Genomic DNA, 17,291 nt, shown 5'->3' with positions numbered 1-17,291 from the left:
ACAAGATATGCTAATATTTTTACCAAAAATAAAATTTGAAAAAACTTTAACGGTGTCGATATGAGAACATTTTGAACAAAAACGTGGCGAAGGCGCCCCATGTTACCATATATTTTCGGCCGATTTAACGTATTTGCTGCACCAAACACGCTACATACGTCCGAATTTGATGAAATTTGAAATGGGTGACTGAATTCGGTTTACAAATGTGCCAAATTACATTGAGATCGGTGGAATATTGAGTCCACAACGTTCAAAATACCGAAAATCGAGAGGTACCGTTCTATGGGGGCTATATGAAGGAATAGACCGATACCGACAAAGTTCTGGCCATTTCGGTGGGATAATGAAGCTAAAACCTTCAAAATACCGAAATCGGGAGGTACCGTTCTATGGGGGCAATATGAAGGCGTAGACCGATACCGACGAAATTCTGGGGGAAAGTTTTATACCCCTAAAGAAGACTACGTACCAAATTTCAGCCATTTTGGTAGGATAATGAAGGTAAAACCTTAAAAATACCGAAAATCGGGAGGTACCGTTCTATGGGGGCTATATCAAAACGTGGACCGATATATTTTCAATACCAACCATCCTGCAAGTAATAAGAACTTCTGTACTAAATATTGACTCTCTATCTTAAAATTTGCGAGCTGTATTTTGATTTCAACAGAGAGACGGACGGACGGACAGACGGATATGGTTAAATCGACATAGAATTTTATGCTGATCAATAATATATATGTATATATATACTGTATAGGGTCTCCGACGAATATTTCGATGTGTTACAAACGAAATGACAAATTTAATTATACCCTCCATATGGTGGAGGGTATAAAAATAGGAGTGTGAATGAAAAAGCTCAATAAAAATGTTTTCAGTTTAGTTTTGGACCAAAATTGTAAATATTTTAGTTGATAGCAGTGAATCAAATATATTTAAAGTTTGTTTGAAAATAAAAGTCCTTTGGTGGTAGCCAAAAACAGACTGTTGTCCTTGTGGCGATTTTTCCCATAAATTGACCAATTATTGGTAAATTCAATAGATTTAGACAAAACCTTTAGTAGTTAGAGTTGTTTAATACTCTGACTGTTACATCGAATAACATATAATAATTGGTACCTCATAAATTGTTGCGGGCGCCCCATAACCGCAAATACGGCCCTGAAGCAAAAAAAATTTTTGCGTGGAGCTTCGCTAGGGTGTAGCTTTTTTCCATGGTGGAAGCTACAAATAACCACCTTCAAAAAAACAATTTTTCTTTTTATATATCTTAGGGGACCGGGTGCTTTGCTTTGGAGGATTAAATCTTCTCCCACCGGGGGTCCCCTAGTCCAACGTTGCGATGCCGCCAGCACGAGTTTTGCCAATATTAAAAAGCTGGAAGGGCATCGTCATTTTGTGGTTTCCATCGCTGGAAACCATTTACCCAATGCAGGAAACCTGTAAGAAAGATAATAATAGATTAAAACAGCGAACAAATATAAAGAAACAAGTAAAAATAGGATTTAAAATTATGCAGGGGACTGCATGTGTTGATTTTAATGAGGAACTAAATGCATGGTCGAAAACAGCTGATCGGTATAGGGGTTCCGACTGTGAAAAATGACTTGGGTATACGACCTATAAAAATGCGGGGCGTATGACGTAAAGGCTTACGCAAGTTGATACGTTGTTTAGAGACAAAATTATAAAATTAGGTTTAAGTTTTAATAATAAAAAATATGAAATTTAAGTGAAAATATGGTGATAATAATAATGTGCTGGTAAAGAAAGTAAAAGGGGGCCTAAAGGCAATGTGAAAGGGGTAAGTGTAATAGTGTGGGCGGTCTTAAGGGAGTCACTTCAACATTGATCCATAGGAATCAAGTGACCATGGTTGGGATGGGCGATTGGTGGTCCACCTCCACCCTACTTCTGTGTGTTTCCGTGATAGTTGTGTTCATTTGGTTTAGCATAATTGTGACTGCCGTGGGTTGCCAGATGGGATGGACCTATACCCAGGAGAGGAAGCCGATTGAGCTAGCTGGTCCCAAATCGGGTCAACGCCTAAAGCGGCACGTAACAAAATTTGTGTATTTTGATCCTTGATTCCAGTTTAATCCAGTTTTCGTTAACCATTTATGTAAGGATCGGCCGCAAATGCGTCTCTATAAGGCATTTATTCCTTAACCAAATAATATTTTGAGTTCCTCAGGATGTTAACTTTGTGTATACAATGAATTTCGCTTCTATTCAAAAAATTGTTAAAGCGTGATCGGTTGAAATTAGAGTTTCTGGTCGGGAATTCCCGGCCCGGGATTTCCTGGGAATTCCCGACATTTTTTGAACGGGTTTTCTCGGGAAAATTTTTTGAAATTCCCGGGAATACGGGTATTTGTATTTTCATGTATAAGTCAAATATTATTTGTCTTACCCCAATTATTATAAGTCTTCTTTTGTTATAGTTTGGATTTACCGAACAGATTTATAGCGTTCCGGTTAACTTAAAGTTAAAAGTGATGATTGAATTTCAAGGAGGAGCTTCAAGTCATTAACTTTCAATGTGAAAATTAGTTTATTTTGCATTTTCAAATCCATCAGATAGTAAAAGAACACATGTAATAATGGCCCCTATAGTTATTAAATATTGGAAATATAGTAGAATGGCGATAATTCGTGCCCCGATTATTCGTAATTGCGGGCCCATTGGAAAAATCGCCATAATTCGTATAAAATATGTATGTATTGGTCCTCTCGATAATTGGTGTTTTTTTCTGGAATTCGAAGTCTGTATAACCTCACATAATTCTTGATTTATAGTTTATCCCGGCAGTTCTAGTCTAAATTTTTATTGGTGGCATTCTTGAAGGATATTAATTCGCTAAGATATAAAAATTGTGATTCGAATTGTTGTTTTCTCCAAAATTATTGTTTGCAATATAAAACACTGTATAATATGTAAGTGGCAAATAGAGCATATTAGGATTGGAAACCAGTAATACAATGGTATGTTCATATAAGTACGACTCTATATCATTAGTACCAACGTGTTGCCATTGTGAAGCCGTGTACTCAAAAGATCAGCCGTGTAAAAATTCGTTATAAACGGATTTGTTATATGATCAACACACATTTCGAACCATAAGAAGAACATACGATATCGTTGACTTTAAAAATATAATCGAACAGCACTCTTCGATATCAAGGAAGCTTTGCTAGGATGGTAGTTGGAAAAAGATATTTTATATAACCTCCGCTAATTAGTCAGGAATAATTGGATTTTGACCGCATACATAAGATATAACAGCTGCCATATGTCATATATGATTTATTGGTTCTTTCAAGATTTTGGCACAACGCCGTTTAAGATGTTTGCTATTTAGTCCGGTCAAAATAGACATGCGTATAAGGGGGAAATAGCAAAAATTCCCACAAAGCTGAATTTTGGTGGAGAGCTAGGGTTGGCCATTAGAAGCAACATCCTAAAAGTCCCCATCGATCCCATGTGTGCAAAACAAGTTATTCGGGGTCAAAGGTCATTTTTGGAGGCATTATTCAGTTTTTTTAATTTTTCTCAAAAACGGTAATACTTAGCAAAAGCCCGCTAAAGTAAAAGTTGTAGATTCAATAATTGTCTACAAGATTGGTCTTTATGATTCTTAAAAAAGACTTACCATTTTCGAGATATCTCGATCTAAAGGTCAAATAAAAAATTAGCCGCGTAAGTACATTATGAGGCGAACCGGTTAAAGTAACGACACTATGTGTTAGATACTTCCGTAAGCTTTCAAACGATATCCACTTTGCAGTAATCGGTTCAGTAGAACCGGGTCTAACCCGGTTTTTATATTTGGCCTTTCGGGTCTAATAACCGGCGAACCGGATCCGCAACCGTTGAAAATTATACATTTCCGTAATCAGCGCAACAAACCCTACCTTCGGACAAAACTTGAAAAAAATCGGAGAGTTTTCGTTGGGGTCGTTCCCGTTGGGCTTTCGATTATACATGTGGGTTAAATGGGCTATTTTTGCATAAAATGACTCTAACATTGAATAACTCTACTAAACACGCTCCGATTTTGTTGGAATTTTTTTAGAAGATAGCTATAATTTCGCTCTTCAAGATAATATATATTTTTTTGGGGGACAGACCCGATTACTTCGCTTATTTTAGCCGGTTCGTCTGAATATGTGCATATTTCCCTTATAAGTTCATAAAAATCATGTGTTTTTTAGAACAGCTATATCTCAAGAATGGTTCCTTCTAAGAAAAAAGTTATAAGGGTCAAACTTGTAGATAATTTTTCTGTCTACAATATTTACTTTAGTCACTTTTTGATTAGATCAACCGTTTTCAAAAAATAAATCCGAAAACCTAAAAACCCTTAAATTTTGACCTTTGACCCCGAATAATTTTTTTTGCACACATGGGATCGATGGGGACTTTTAGGACGTTGCTTCTAATGGCAAACCCTAGCTCTCCACCAAAATTCAGCTTTGTGGGAATTTTTGCTATTTCAATGTCTATTTTGACCGGACTAATTGCATTTTGACCCTATTGCTATTTTTCCCTTTATATTGTTCCAAAGAGATAACTAATTACACAACTACACATAAAGGGAGTAGGTTTTTCATGTTTGCTTACTCTCTGCCACGTCTATAAAGGGAGTAGGTTTTTCATGTTTGCTTACTCTCTGCCACGTCGGGAATTCCCAAACTCTAGTTGAAATGTAGTTTTACACCATTTTGTGATAGGTAAGCTTTGATTACACTATGGTTGGTATACACCGTACTATATTTTTCTGTATAAAATTACGTTTTTCATTTCAAATTACTTCATTTGGATTAGTTCCATTAGAAAACTGTGTTTTATACGATGCAAAACCTAATACACATATTCTTAGTAGAGATACCCAGTGAAATGCTAAAATCGGTTTTTCGATCATTCGGTTTTTGTGAAAAAACTAAAACTCGATTTTCGGTTAGTCAATTATTAGAGTGTACAAGAAGTCGACTTTCGATTAATCGTTAACCGCCGAAAACCGATTATAATCGAATATAATCGACCATTTTCGTTGATGCGATACGTGATGGTTATATGTATAAAAAAGTGTCGTCGGTTTTAACACACCCAATAGTCAACTACGACTAATAGTCGACTACGATTAATAGCCGACTACGAATAATAATAGTCTACGACTAATGGTTGACTACGACTAATAGTTGACTCCGTCTTCCGAAAGTCGATTAAGAATAATCGATTATCCGGTTTTCGCACATTCAATAGTAAAAATGATTTTTTAAAGTTTACTTTTTAACAAAGCGTGTAGAAAAATGTCTCATATCTGTCAGTCATCCAATTTTTGAATAAATGCAAAATTGATTGTATACATACATTTAACATCCTGAGGACTTCAAAATATTTAATATTTTTGGTCGGTCCTTTCATAAAGGGCTAATGAAAACTGACTCAAATGTGGCTCAAGGATCAAAGTACAAAAATTTATGGGGTATCAATCATTATATGTTGTTCGAGATAACAGCCAGAGTGTTAAACAACTCTAATCAATAAAGGTTTTGTTCATAAAATTCATTGATTTTCCCAATACGTGCTCAGTTTATGGTAAAAACCACTGTAAGGACAGCAGCCTGTTTTTGGCTACCACCAAAGGACTTTTATTTTCAAACAAACTTCAGATATATTTTATTCACTACTATCAACTAAAATATTTACAATTTTGGTCCTAAACTCAACTAAAAAATATTTTTATTGCCCTTTTTATACCCTCAGCCTTTAGGCTAACAGGGTATATACTCGTACACTTTGATACGACCAAAAATGTGCCTCATCGAAATAATGGTTTTAGACCCCATGTATGTTTGGACGAAATGTGTTTCAGACAATTTGGAGTCAATTAAGCCATGTCCGTCCGTCTGTCTGGCTGGGTGGTGCGCACGATAATTCTCGAACGGATCAACCGATTCGAACCAAAGATTCGAAAATGGGCATTTCGGTCCACTCCTTCTGGTACCTCCCCCACAAAAGTTCAAAATTGTTTGTAAAATTGTGTGAACTATAACTCTCGAAGGGAGCAATCGATTTGGACCAAGCTTTGCACATCGTATTATACCTTTCACATATAGATCGGGTTTGAATATGGGCTACGTCGGCAAACTACTTCGGGTACCTCCCACCCAAAATTCAGAATAAGTTAAGTTTAACAAATACAAAATAAGCCAAAATGGAGAAGTTTAAATTAAATCATGTTTATTTGGCAGTCTCTTGGTTTGTATTATTTTGAACCCAGCTGTAGCTTTTGTATATCTGTGATTTTCTTGAAAAATTACATAAGTTTGAAAATCAAAATTTTCAGGAGTGTGAAAAACATATTTTTTTTGTAATATTTGCTACATGTCGATGATTTTGTTTTGGTTTTTTCTTACATATTCATAGAGCATGTCAAAAACAAATGTTAGGAATAAAAAAAATCATTCTTTTTACAAATGTACATTTTATTAAACTTTTTTAAAAACATATCTTTGCGTGTGCATTTTATTTGTTGCAGAAAATTACGGAGAAAATAGAAAACACATTTAAGCTTGTGTTGTTTTTCGGTGAAATTTATTTTATAAATTATAACCCAATCTTCATAGAAATAAAAAGTTACAATTTTTTATAAATGCACTTTTTATTAAACCTTTTTAAAAACATATCTTTGTGTGAGCATTTTATTTGATGCAGAAAATCCAATCTTCATAGAAATAAAAAAAATTGATAAAATGTAAATAAAAAACTTTGTATTTCAAACATGTTATCAGTTTTTGTATGCGATTGTCAAATAATGGTCGAAGACGGAAATAAACTAAAACAAAATCAAAATATTCTTCATACTAATGTTGAAGTGAGCGGTATTATACATTATTCATTATAGATTTATAACACGCTTTTAGAATTTGATGAATTTGTTATTGTTTATTAATTTTTTGTACTGCGATTACATCACAATTATGCACTTTAGTACTTAAACGATTGATCAGAAAATTACGGAGAAAATGGAAAACACATGTACGCTTGTGTTGTTTTTCGGTGAAATTTATTTTATAAATTATAACCCAATCTCCATAGAAATAACAAGTAAAAAAGCGTTAAGTTCGGCCGGGCCGAACTTTTCATACCCTCTACCATAAAATATTCTGAAATAAAATGGAATAATTAGTTTTAATTCCTGTCCCCAACTTTAAGTGGGTACGTTAAAATGTCAGATAATGTACATAAAATGTTTCATTCGGTAGGCCCTTTTTTATTGTGCCTATATCTAACTATGTATGTTGACAATTTTTGGTGGGCTAGAAATTGGGAAGTACCGTTATATAGGGGTTGTAATAAAACATGGACCTATATTGACAGTTTTTGATGGGAGTCTTTATTGTCAAATAACTCTTAATTCGGTTAAAAATTGTAGCTAGAATCCTCAAAATACCGAAAATCAGTACATAACGTGCGAACTTCAAATGTCATTAACGGCTAGTTCGGAGATATGTGGGCTATACGAAAATATGAACTTAAATGAACAATTTTGTTGGCTTTTAAATTTCAAATTACAGAAAGTTCGTCCAAAAAATAAAGCTAAGGCACGGAAAATCGGGAGGTTTGTTTTGGGGCTATACCAAAACATGGACCTACGTTTGGTTAAACATTTAAGTAAAATCCTCAAAGTACCGAAAATCGGGAAGTATCGTTATATTGGGGCTATGTTGAAAATTCTTGATGCAGATGTGTGGTGACCACTACAACCTTCATATGTCAAATTACAGTTAGTTCGGTTAAAAATTTTAGCTAAAATTGTCAATTACTGAAAATTGGGAGGTACCGTTATATAGGTGTTGTGACCACTAAGAACTTCAAAAGTCAAATTACTGCTAGTTCGGTTTAATATTTTAGTTAAAATCATCAAATTACTGAAAATCGGGAGGTACTTTTATATGGGAGCTTTATCAATACATCGACCTTTCTTGACAATTTTTGGTGGAGAGGTGTGGTGACCACTAAGAATTTCAAATGTCAAATGTTCAAATTACAGGTGATTCGGTCAAAACTTGTAGGTAAAATTCTCAAAATACCGAAAATCCATTGTATGGGGATACCGAAATCCGTTATACCAAGGTACCGTTACATGGGGCTATACCAAAACATGGACCTACGTTCATAATTATTTCGAATATAAGGTTTTTGGTCACTAAGAACCCTAAATATCAAATTATAGCTAATTCGGTCTAGAAATGTGAATTTAAACGTCAAAATACCTGAAATCGGGCGGTAACGTTATATGGGGGCTATTCCAAAACATGGACCTATGTCCACTAGTTATATAAGTTAATTGACATTTAAGAACCCTAAATGCCAATTTGTAGCTAAATCGGTCTGTAAATGTAACTAAAAACGTCAAAATACCGTAAATCGGGGGGCACCGTTATATGGGGGCCATACCAAAACGTGGACCTATGTCCACAAATTTTGTTATATAAGTTTATTGACATTTAAGAACACTAAATATCAAATTATAGCTACTTCGGTCTTAAAATGTAGCTAAAAACGTCAAAATACCGTAAATCGGGGGTACCGTTATATGGGGGCTATACCAAAACGTGGACCGATATAGCCCATCATCGAACTTGACCTGCCTGCAAACAAAAGACACATTTTCCCGATATTTCAGACAATTTTGGTGGAGAGGTGTGGTGACCACTAAGAACTTCAAATGTCAAATGTTCAAGTTGCAGCAAATTCGGTTAAAACTTGTAGGTAAAAATCTCAAAATACCGAAAATCAGGAGGTACCGTTATATGGGGCTATACCAAAACATGTACCTGTGTTCATAATTTTTTCGAATATAAGTTTTTTGGTCACTAAGAACCCTAAATATCAAATTGTAGCTAATTCGGTCTAGAAATGCTACTCAAATCGACAAAATACCTGAAATCGGGCGGTAATGTTATATGGGGGCTATTCCAAAACATTGATCTATGTCCACTAGTTTTGCTTTATAAGCTAAAAACGTAGCTTATAAAAACTTCAAAATACCGTAAATCGGGGGTACCGTTATATGGGGGCTATACCAAAACGTGGACCTATGTCCACAACTTTTGTTACAAAAGTTTATTGACACTTAAGAACCCTAAATGTCAAATTATAGCTACATCGGTCTGAAAATATAGCTAAAAGCGTCAAAATACCGTAAATCGGGGGGTACCGTTATATGGGGGCTATACCAAAACGTGGACCTATGTCCACAACTTTTGGTATATAAGTTTACTGACACTTAGGAACCCTAAATGTCAAATTATAGCTAAATCGGTCTGAAAATGTAACTAAAAACGGCAAAATACCGTAAATCGGGGGGTACCGTTATATGGGGGCTATACCAAAACGTGGACCGATATAGCCCATCATCGAACTTGACCTGCCTGCAACCAAAAGACGCATTTTCCCAAAATTTCAGCGTTCTATCTCCCTTTTTGTGGATGCACAGATCGACTCAGAATTTTACCCTGATCAAGAATATATATACTTTATAGGGTCGCAAATGAGTATTTCAATGCGTTACAAACGGAAAAACAAACTTAATATACCCTCCATACTATGGTGGAGGGTATAAAAAGTTAAAATTTTTTATAAATGCACTTTTTATTAAACCTATTTAAAAACATATCTTTGTGTATGCATTTTATTTGATGCAGAAAATTACGGAGAAAATGGAAAACACATGTACACTTGTGTTGTTTTTCGGTGATATTTATTTTACAAATTATAACCCAATCTTCGTAGAAATAAAAAACATTTGATAAAATGTAAAAAACTTTGTATTTCAAAAATGTTATCAGTTTAAACTAAAACAAAATCATAATATTCTTTATATACATTATTCATTATAGATTTATAACACGCTTTTAGAATTTGATGAATTTGTTATTGTTTATTAATTTTGTTGTACTGCGATTACATCACAATTATGCACTTTAGTACTGAAACGATTGATCAGCATTTCTTGCTCTTTTTTGAGCCATGGATCTCTAGTTTCGTAAAAATTATGCAATGAGACTTGTGTTAGGGAGTAAACTACATAAAAACAGAAAATTAATATAAAATAGCATGCATGAAAGAGAATGAATAAATATTTAAATTTTATTTTTATCTAAAATGACCTAAGACATCTCGTTGTTCTTATTTTTCGAAAACTATCAAAATAGTTATGTGCATTCTCTGCAATGTGGAGACACATGACAGTGGGAGTAGTTATTTTGGTTTGCATATGCTGCTACGAGAGTTTTTAGGTGTTTCGGTTGAATTCGCATTTAAACGAATTCATCAGTCACACTTATTCTTGAGCTCGAGTCGTCATGAAATTGGGGAAGGGTTCTTTGTTTCAATACAAAGAACTAAGAGAACTGATGAGCGTTAGACGAAACTAGTCTTCTCGGTCATCCCCAAAAGTAATCAATTTTAAGTACACCCACTTTAAACTTGTTGTTTTTTTTTAATTTGAAAACAACAAATATGAGATTAAGCTTAACTTACATACAAATAGTAAGTAAAACACACATCTCAAAAAAACTGCCAAAGTGAATCTAAAAATTTTATTTTTATCTAAAATGACCTAAGACATCTTGTGTCTTTTTATGAAAATGTTTGGGATTTATTGTACAACAAAAGTACAACTACGTGGCATTGATAACTCAAAATTTACATAAGTCGACTTATGTCGTTTTTTTAAACCACAGATATATGTGTTTGACGTACCAAACACCAAATTATACATATATTTTGAAGAAATTTGGAACATAAAATGCAATTCGGTCTAGAAAAAATTTCGTCAAATTATATTGAAATAGTGGTTGTGTAGGATATCAAATAATCGGCTCCGCCCGCCTTTAATGCTTTCTTTACTGTTTTTTATTGTTGGCGCTTCAGTTTTTGTTAATATTTTGGGTGCGCTATTTTGTTTCAATAAACACCTATCTAGCAAAACAATTCTATCCAATTAATTCCTAATGATTTACTAAACAAACCAATATTGAATGTAATTTTGTGTGGCCTCTAATTGTTGTAAAAAATTATCTAACTTTGTAGCAGTTTTTAACACCTTCTTTTGTTCCTTTTTTTCCTTCGATAACACTGTGTATATGTAACTCATGCCTAAAAGTATGCTTTAATACAATATGATTGTCATAATTACTAATTTATTGCAAAATAATTAATTAATATAAACAATTGATTAAAAAGTTATTAATTAAAATTATAAAAAGCCCATTTCTCCGCTGTGTATTAAGGAAAAAAATATATAGTTAAACAAACAAAAACAATAAAACTCATATATATGTATATTTTTAATATGAAAATACTATAAAAACACAAACACAAATCTGATACAATTTGCTTTCATTTTATTTTTTTTTTTTAGTTTGCTTTGCTGTTGCCATTCCGGATTTATCACTTTTCCTATCACTGGTCGGCTCGTTTTGTTTGTCGATTTTGGGTTTAATTTTCCCAGCCCTGTTGCAAATCTGCGTACAATACAGCACCGGTTATGGTCCATGGAAGATAAGATTAACCAAAAATTTATTGCTTGTGGCATTTGGTGCTTTGGGTGGTGTGGTCGGAACGTACGTTAGTATTGTTGAAATTGTTGATGCATATAATAAATAAAAATAATAATAAACAACAAATAAAAAACAACAAACTATTTTATTATTGTTTCTTTTTTGTCTGCATGTATGTATGTATGTGTGAATAGCAGTTGTTTATTTTTCGTGGTTGCACCAAATGGAAATTATAGGAAAATACAAAAGTTTGTTGGGGGATAAAAAACACATTAACATTTTTATATACATTAGATATTCATAAGAATAATACATATATTTTTTTGTTATTTGCTTATTCGTTCAAATGTCAGCTTTAAATACAAAAACCTGCGGAGCTTTAATATAAATATTTTTTTTTACCCTGTATCAGGGTAATCATAAATAAAAATTCCGTGAGGATTTTTTCCCTTTCCCCAATTTTACAATTTTTTATTTCCATATTTATGTGCAAAAAAGGAATATTTTTGATGGTTCGAGGAGAATATTGCATAATTAAGTGATTCTAGTAGTTTTCAACATTTTAAAATATCGATTTTTAAAGAATTTCAAATTTCAAAATTATTTTCCGTGCGGAAAATTCCGCGGGAAATATCCATCATAGGCTGATAGTGTGTGTTCGCTTTCACAAAAACCTATAAAACTTTTCAAAATTATAAAGGAACAGTAAAACAATTTCAGTCGGCTTTGCCGACAGAGATATACTGTGGGGCAAGTATCCGAAAGAGTGTACCGATATGGCCCATCTTCGAACTTAAACTAAATTTTGTCAAAATATTACCAAAGCCAAATTTTGGACCGATTTGTTCGGGAGTTATTGTGCGCTTTAGTCAGCCAGGTATAAAGATGGACATTTCGATGATATATTGGAAGCGGTCACCGTATAATTAAGAGGTTTTGGTCCATTATATTCGGAAGCATGGACTTTCGGCGAAAAACATAATATCTGTGTAAACAAGACCATAAGATGTACCTTCGGTAAAATTTTACAAAGAATCGTCGAACAGAACTTAAACTGCACTTAAAGAAAATGTTGAACTTTTGTGAGGGAGGTACCCTAACGAGTGTGCCGTTATGGCTCACCTTCGAACTTAAACTAAGCTTGAACAAAATATACCATCGTAATGGGGGAAGCGAATACAAGTGGTTTCTTAAAAATCAAAGGGACTCGAGAACAGGTCTTAAACTTAACATTTCCGAAATTTGGTGTGGGAGGTACCCGAAGGAATGAGCCGATAGAGTCCACATTCGAACCTGTTCTACGCCTGGTATAAATATTATCATGTGCAAAGTATGGACCAAATCGGTTACCTACTTTTTGAGGGAAGGTACCCGAGGGAGTGGGCAGATATGACCCATCTTCGAACTTGATCTAAGTTTGGACAAAATATTAGGTGCGCTTCTTCCAGACAGACGGGCCATGCAACTCCGAATTGTCTGAAATGGATTTCGTCCAAAAATACTTGGGATTTAAAACCATTATTTCGATGAGGCACATTTTGGTAGTAGGAAAGTGTATATGGTAAATTTCAAATTTCCTTTACAATTACATAGAAAAAAATTTAAAAACGTTTTTGGCGAACACATCCGCCATTTTTGGTACATGGGTTACGAAAAAAATCGTGGTTTCAAATCTGTTCGCGTTCACAAAATTGGATGCTGCACTCAAAAGTTATATGCGGTTTTACTTGTAAAGAAAAAATATTTAAAAATTCCTATTGTGTTGTAATAAGAACATGTATATATGAATCGTTAGCAGGATTTGATATCTACCCGTAGATGCTAAAATAGTTGCTAAATTTATTTTTATTTTCGCGGAAAATCAAAAAATATTGAAGAAATCTTGGAATAAATTTTATTTATTCTAAATCAGAATCCAAAAAAATCTCTAAAAAATAATTTAAAAATACGTACAGAATCTAGACAACGCGTAGAAAAATGTGAGACCAAAATTATAAAGATCGCGCTTATAACTTGCATATTACAGCAACAACAAAGAACGGAAACTTATTGTTGGAAATTATTTCAAAAATATATTTTTGGTTAAATACGAAAAATTTGAAAAATAAATGTTGGGGGTTATTCTATTATTTCGCTAAATTTCGATCCAAATCCTGAAGTATTTTGATTAAACTTCTACGAGAAAAGTAATTAGTCATCGTGAAAGTATATTTGCTTTCTGTGATAAGCAATAGAAATAAGAAGTAGAGAGTAATATTGAAATTACAATCAAAGAAAAAACATAGAAGTTAAAAACCGTATAATTCGCGAATTGGTTGAAATCGGTTGAGGTGCATGTGTTTTTCGGATACAGGGATTCCATGTCTATCAATATGCATGGATTTTCCCATGTTTCATTCAGCGGCCAAAGTGTGCCATCAATTGCATCTTACTATTAAAAAACCTTCAAGTGAGCAAAAATTACGCGATGTGCATATGATTATAAGGTGCATCCGATTTCAATGGCCGCCTATTAAAAATACGTCAATATAAATTATTTTAGACAGATTCGTCAAGAACTGCGGATGTGCCACCACATCCTATTTTGGGATAAATGGGGATATTGCTCCCGAATCTTTGCAATTTGTGACACACCTTTTTGGCAAATATTATAATCGCGTATAAAGGATTACATTTATGTAAAAATAATCAACGAAAATCGCGGTTAAATTCGCGGAATTGTCAAAATATATTTTTGCAGATTTTCCTACTTTCAAGGTATCTATATCCGGCGTTTTAGTGGATGGATTCAAACGCGGAAGGGCTTATTAGATCCGGCCCGTAAAAAACTAAAATCACGCGGGGTTCAGCGGTACCTGTACGACAGTTGTAAATTTTAAAGCCAAAAAATAGGTTTTTTCAGAAAATTTACGCACCAAATTTTCGCCTTTGGACTCCTATTTCTAGGAAGCTGTATGGAGCACACTCATGAGATATACATCGAACGACGTGGAATCGCGAGTTCTACAATCCTATAAAGTAGTTTCGATTATTATCTAGTTGCACCATCTAATTATAAGAAAAATTCGAAAAACACTGAAATCAGAACTTCAAAATGTCAGCATCGATTTTAGGGGGATGCAGTGTATATATCGAAAAGTCATACACTAGAACCATATTGCCTAAGGGGTATTCTTTAGTTCTTTATTTGAGCACAGGTTTGAATTTTCCGTGGTTTGGCCAGAAATCAAGAAAGAACACAAAAAAACTTGTAAACTTCAACACATTTTTCCCATTTTTTTATATTACCACCAGCGCAGCTTCCACGAAAATTATTTGTTATGGTCCATATTATGAGATCGTAGCTAAAACACTTCAATATATATAAATGTATTCATATTTTATAAAATATATTAACAGTTCGCGACTTATTAAATGGTGAACCTCAACTTCAACGATTGTAAAACTTTTTTGAATATTACCATATACCCTCGTTAGCTTAAAGGCTGAGGGTACAAAAAAAAATAGAAGATTTTTGTAGTTAATTGTTTTGATAGGTATACGAGGGCGGTTCGGAAACTTCTTAGCCTACACGCAGAATAATTTATGTTAGAAATATGTTTGGATCCAAACAAATATATGTTTGGGACCGGTTGCAAACAAATATATGTTTGGATCCAAACATAATATGTTTGGGTCCAAACAAATATATGTTTGCAACATTTTGTAACATATATCAATTTGATATGTTTGGATAAAACATATTTTTTATGTTAGAACATTTTTTTTTCATGGATGGAGAGAGGATGTTTGTCAACGAGAGTAATAACAGTGCTCTCGCGGCTGTGGAATGCTGTTTTATAATGAAGAGTTGTGTGTATTGCAGAGTGAGGCAGAGAACATTTTTGGGTCTCTCTTGTGCTCTCAATGAGCGTAAATTTGTTGTTGTTCACAACGTGTTAGCATGTACACAGTCTGTGAGCGATAACAAATTTACGCTCACTTAGAGCACATGGGCTCTCTTGTGAGTCACAATGCCTCCTCCTGGTGTATTGTATAATAGAAGACGTGGAAGCGAAGAAGGGGGCTTTGGCGGCATGTATGCGTCAAACTCGTGTGTTTCTTGTTTTGTTGTTGTTAACCAACTTAGCTTTTGTTGTTGTTAACCAACTAGAAGAAGAAAAGAAGAAATGATATGAATTATATTTTTTTTCTTTCTTCAGTGTTTTAGATGCCTTTGTAGAGTTAAGACGGTAAAGTGAGTGAATAAATCAGTGTTTTGTGTTTTCTTAACCCTCCGTTGGACACCAGAGTCTGGCCAGGCCTTTTTCATTTTATTTTGTATTTTAAACTGGGTTACGATAAACCTATGAACCTGAGATTCCAGCTAGCTTCATGAAATTTTCTTACCTTTCAAATGAAGGAAACATGAAGTCAAAAGGATCACCAGAAAAGGAGCTACAAGGATTTTTTGACATACATATCACATTCGTAACACATGAGTCTGGTCAGACTCCACCCATTTTTTATTGAAAATTTTCCGATTTTTTTCTTAAAATTTAATTTTTCCTACATTATTTGACAAAATTAATACCCTTTTATGAAACTTGTCGCATTTCACCGTACCATGTCTTCAAAATTGCACATTAAAAGATCGCAAAAGCAGGATATGGGTTTGAAATCAGTGAATGTACCACAACCTAAAAAAATCCCTTGCAAATAGGGTTACACTTGTATTCTAGACAACTATACACGTAACTGGACTAATAAAACCCATTACTTAGCTTTTCTGCTCTTTTTGTGGGGTGGATTGGTCCAAATATAGGATTCTCCACATGAATTATAAGAAAATCCTTAGGATATATGCCTTTATTTACCTCTTGATATCATCGTTATTGCACTGCAATAAGCTGTAGAGTTATAAAATAGACACTCTTCATTCTGAATAATAGGCCAAAACTGAAATATAGTGCTTCAAAATGAAATATAAATAGGATTTTCGAGCATAGAGACAAGAAAACTACGATTTTTTTACTTCGTAGGCATATGTCCTGTTTTACTGACTTGATAATATCATTTAAATGTATAGTTTTTCGGCATGTTTTTTGACAAATAAGGATTATTTATTAAAGATTAGGGTCCTTTAAACATATTCTACAACTTTTTATATGAAAATGTTAATTAAGTTTCCTAAAAAAATAAAAATAATTATATGGGTCTGGCCAGACTCATGTGTTACGAATATGACAAACAATATTGGTGTCCAACGAAGAAATTGTGCTTTTTAGTAAATTAAATGCCCAATACATTTTATAATTGAATCGGAAAGTTGAATGGAATTATTTTATTGGACAAGGAAGAAATATCATTTAATATTGGTAATTACATACATACTAATGTACATTTGAAATATGGCATATCCATATTTATTTATTACATTACATAATCATTTGATTCTAGATGCCGATCCCCCGCTGATGATTTCAACTATGAGGACAATTTGTTTTATTTCACAACTAAGGAGAAGTGTTCAACTACGTTTCTATATATTTTTCCTTTTTAAAAGTGTGACTATTTACAAATTATTTCAATCAGTTTTTCTTTTATTAAAGTGTGTTATGTATTTCTTTGGAATTTTGTATGTACCTATGTGTTTGTTGTTCTTTTGCCTTTCAATAAAAAACCTCAAGATTTGTGTGTATACTATAGAGATAGCCAGTGAGTTCTTA

General features: G+C 33.6%; 1 protein-coding gene across 1 annotated transcript in view; it reads left to right on the top strand.

Moving 5' to 3' along the window:
• Positions 1-11,723, top strand: part of acs (arcus) — a 53,253-nt gene extending 41,530 nt beyond the window's left edge. Inside the window, exon 9 of the mRNA XM_073986906.1 lies at positions 11,445-11,723. Within this exon, the coding sequence (XP_073843007.1) occupies positions 11,445-11,689 (245 nt within the window). The 3' untranslated portion in view covers positions 11,690-11,723. The remainder of the gene's footprint in view (positions 1-11,444) is intronic.
• Positions 11,724-17,291: the final 5,568 nt, after the last annotated feature.

Source organism: Musca autumnalis, unplaced genomic scaffold (assembly GCF_047663935.1).
Source record: "Musca autumnalis isolate F117 unplaced genomic scaffold, ASM4766393v1 scaffold_4, whole genome shotgun sequence".
In the NCBI taxonomy this organism is placed as follows: Eukaryota; Metazoa; Arthropoda; class Insecta; order Diptera; family Muscidae; genus Musca; species Musca autumnalis.
This window is presented reverse-complemented; position numbering and strand designations above follow the sequence as displayed.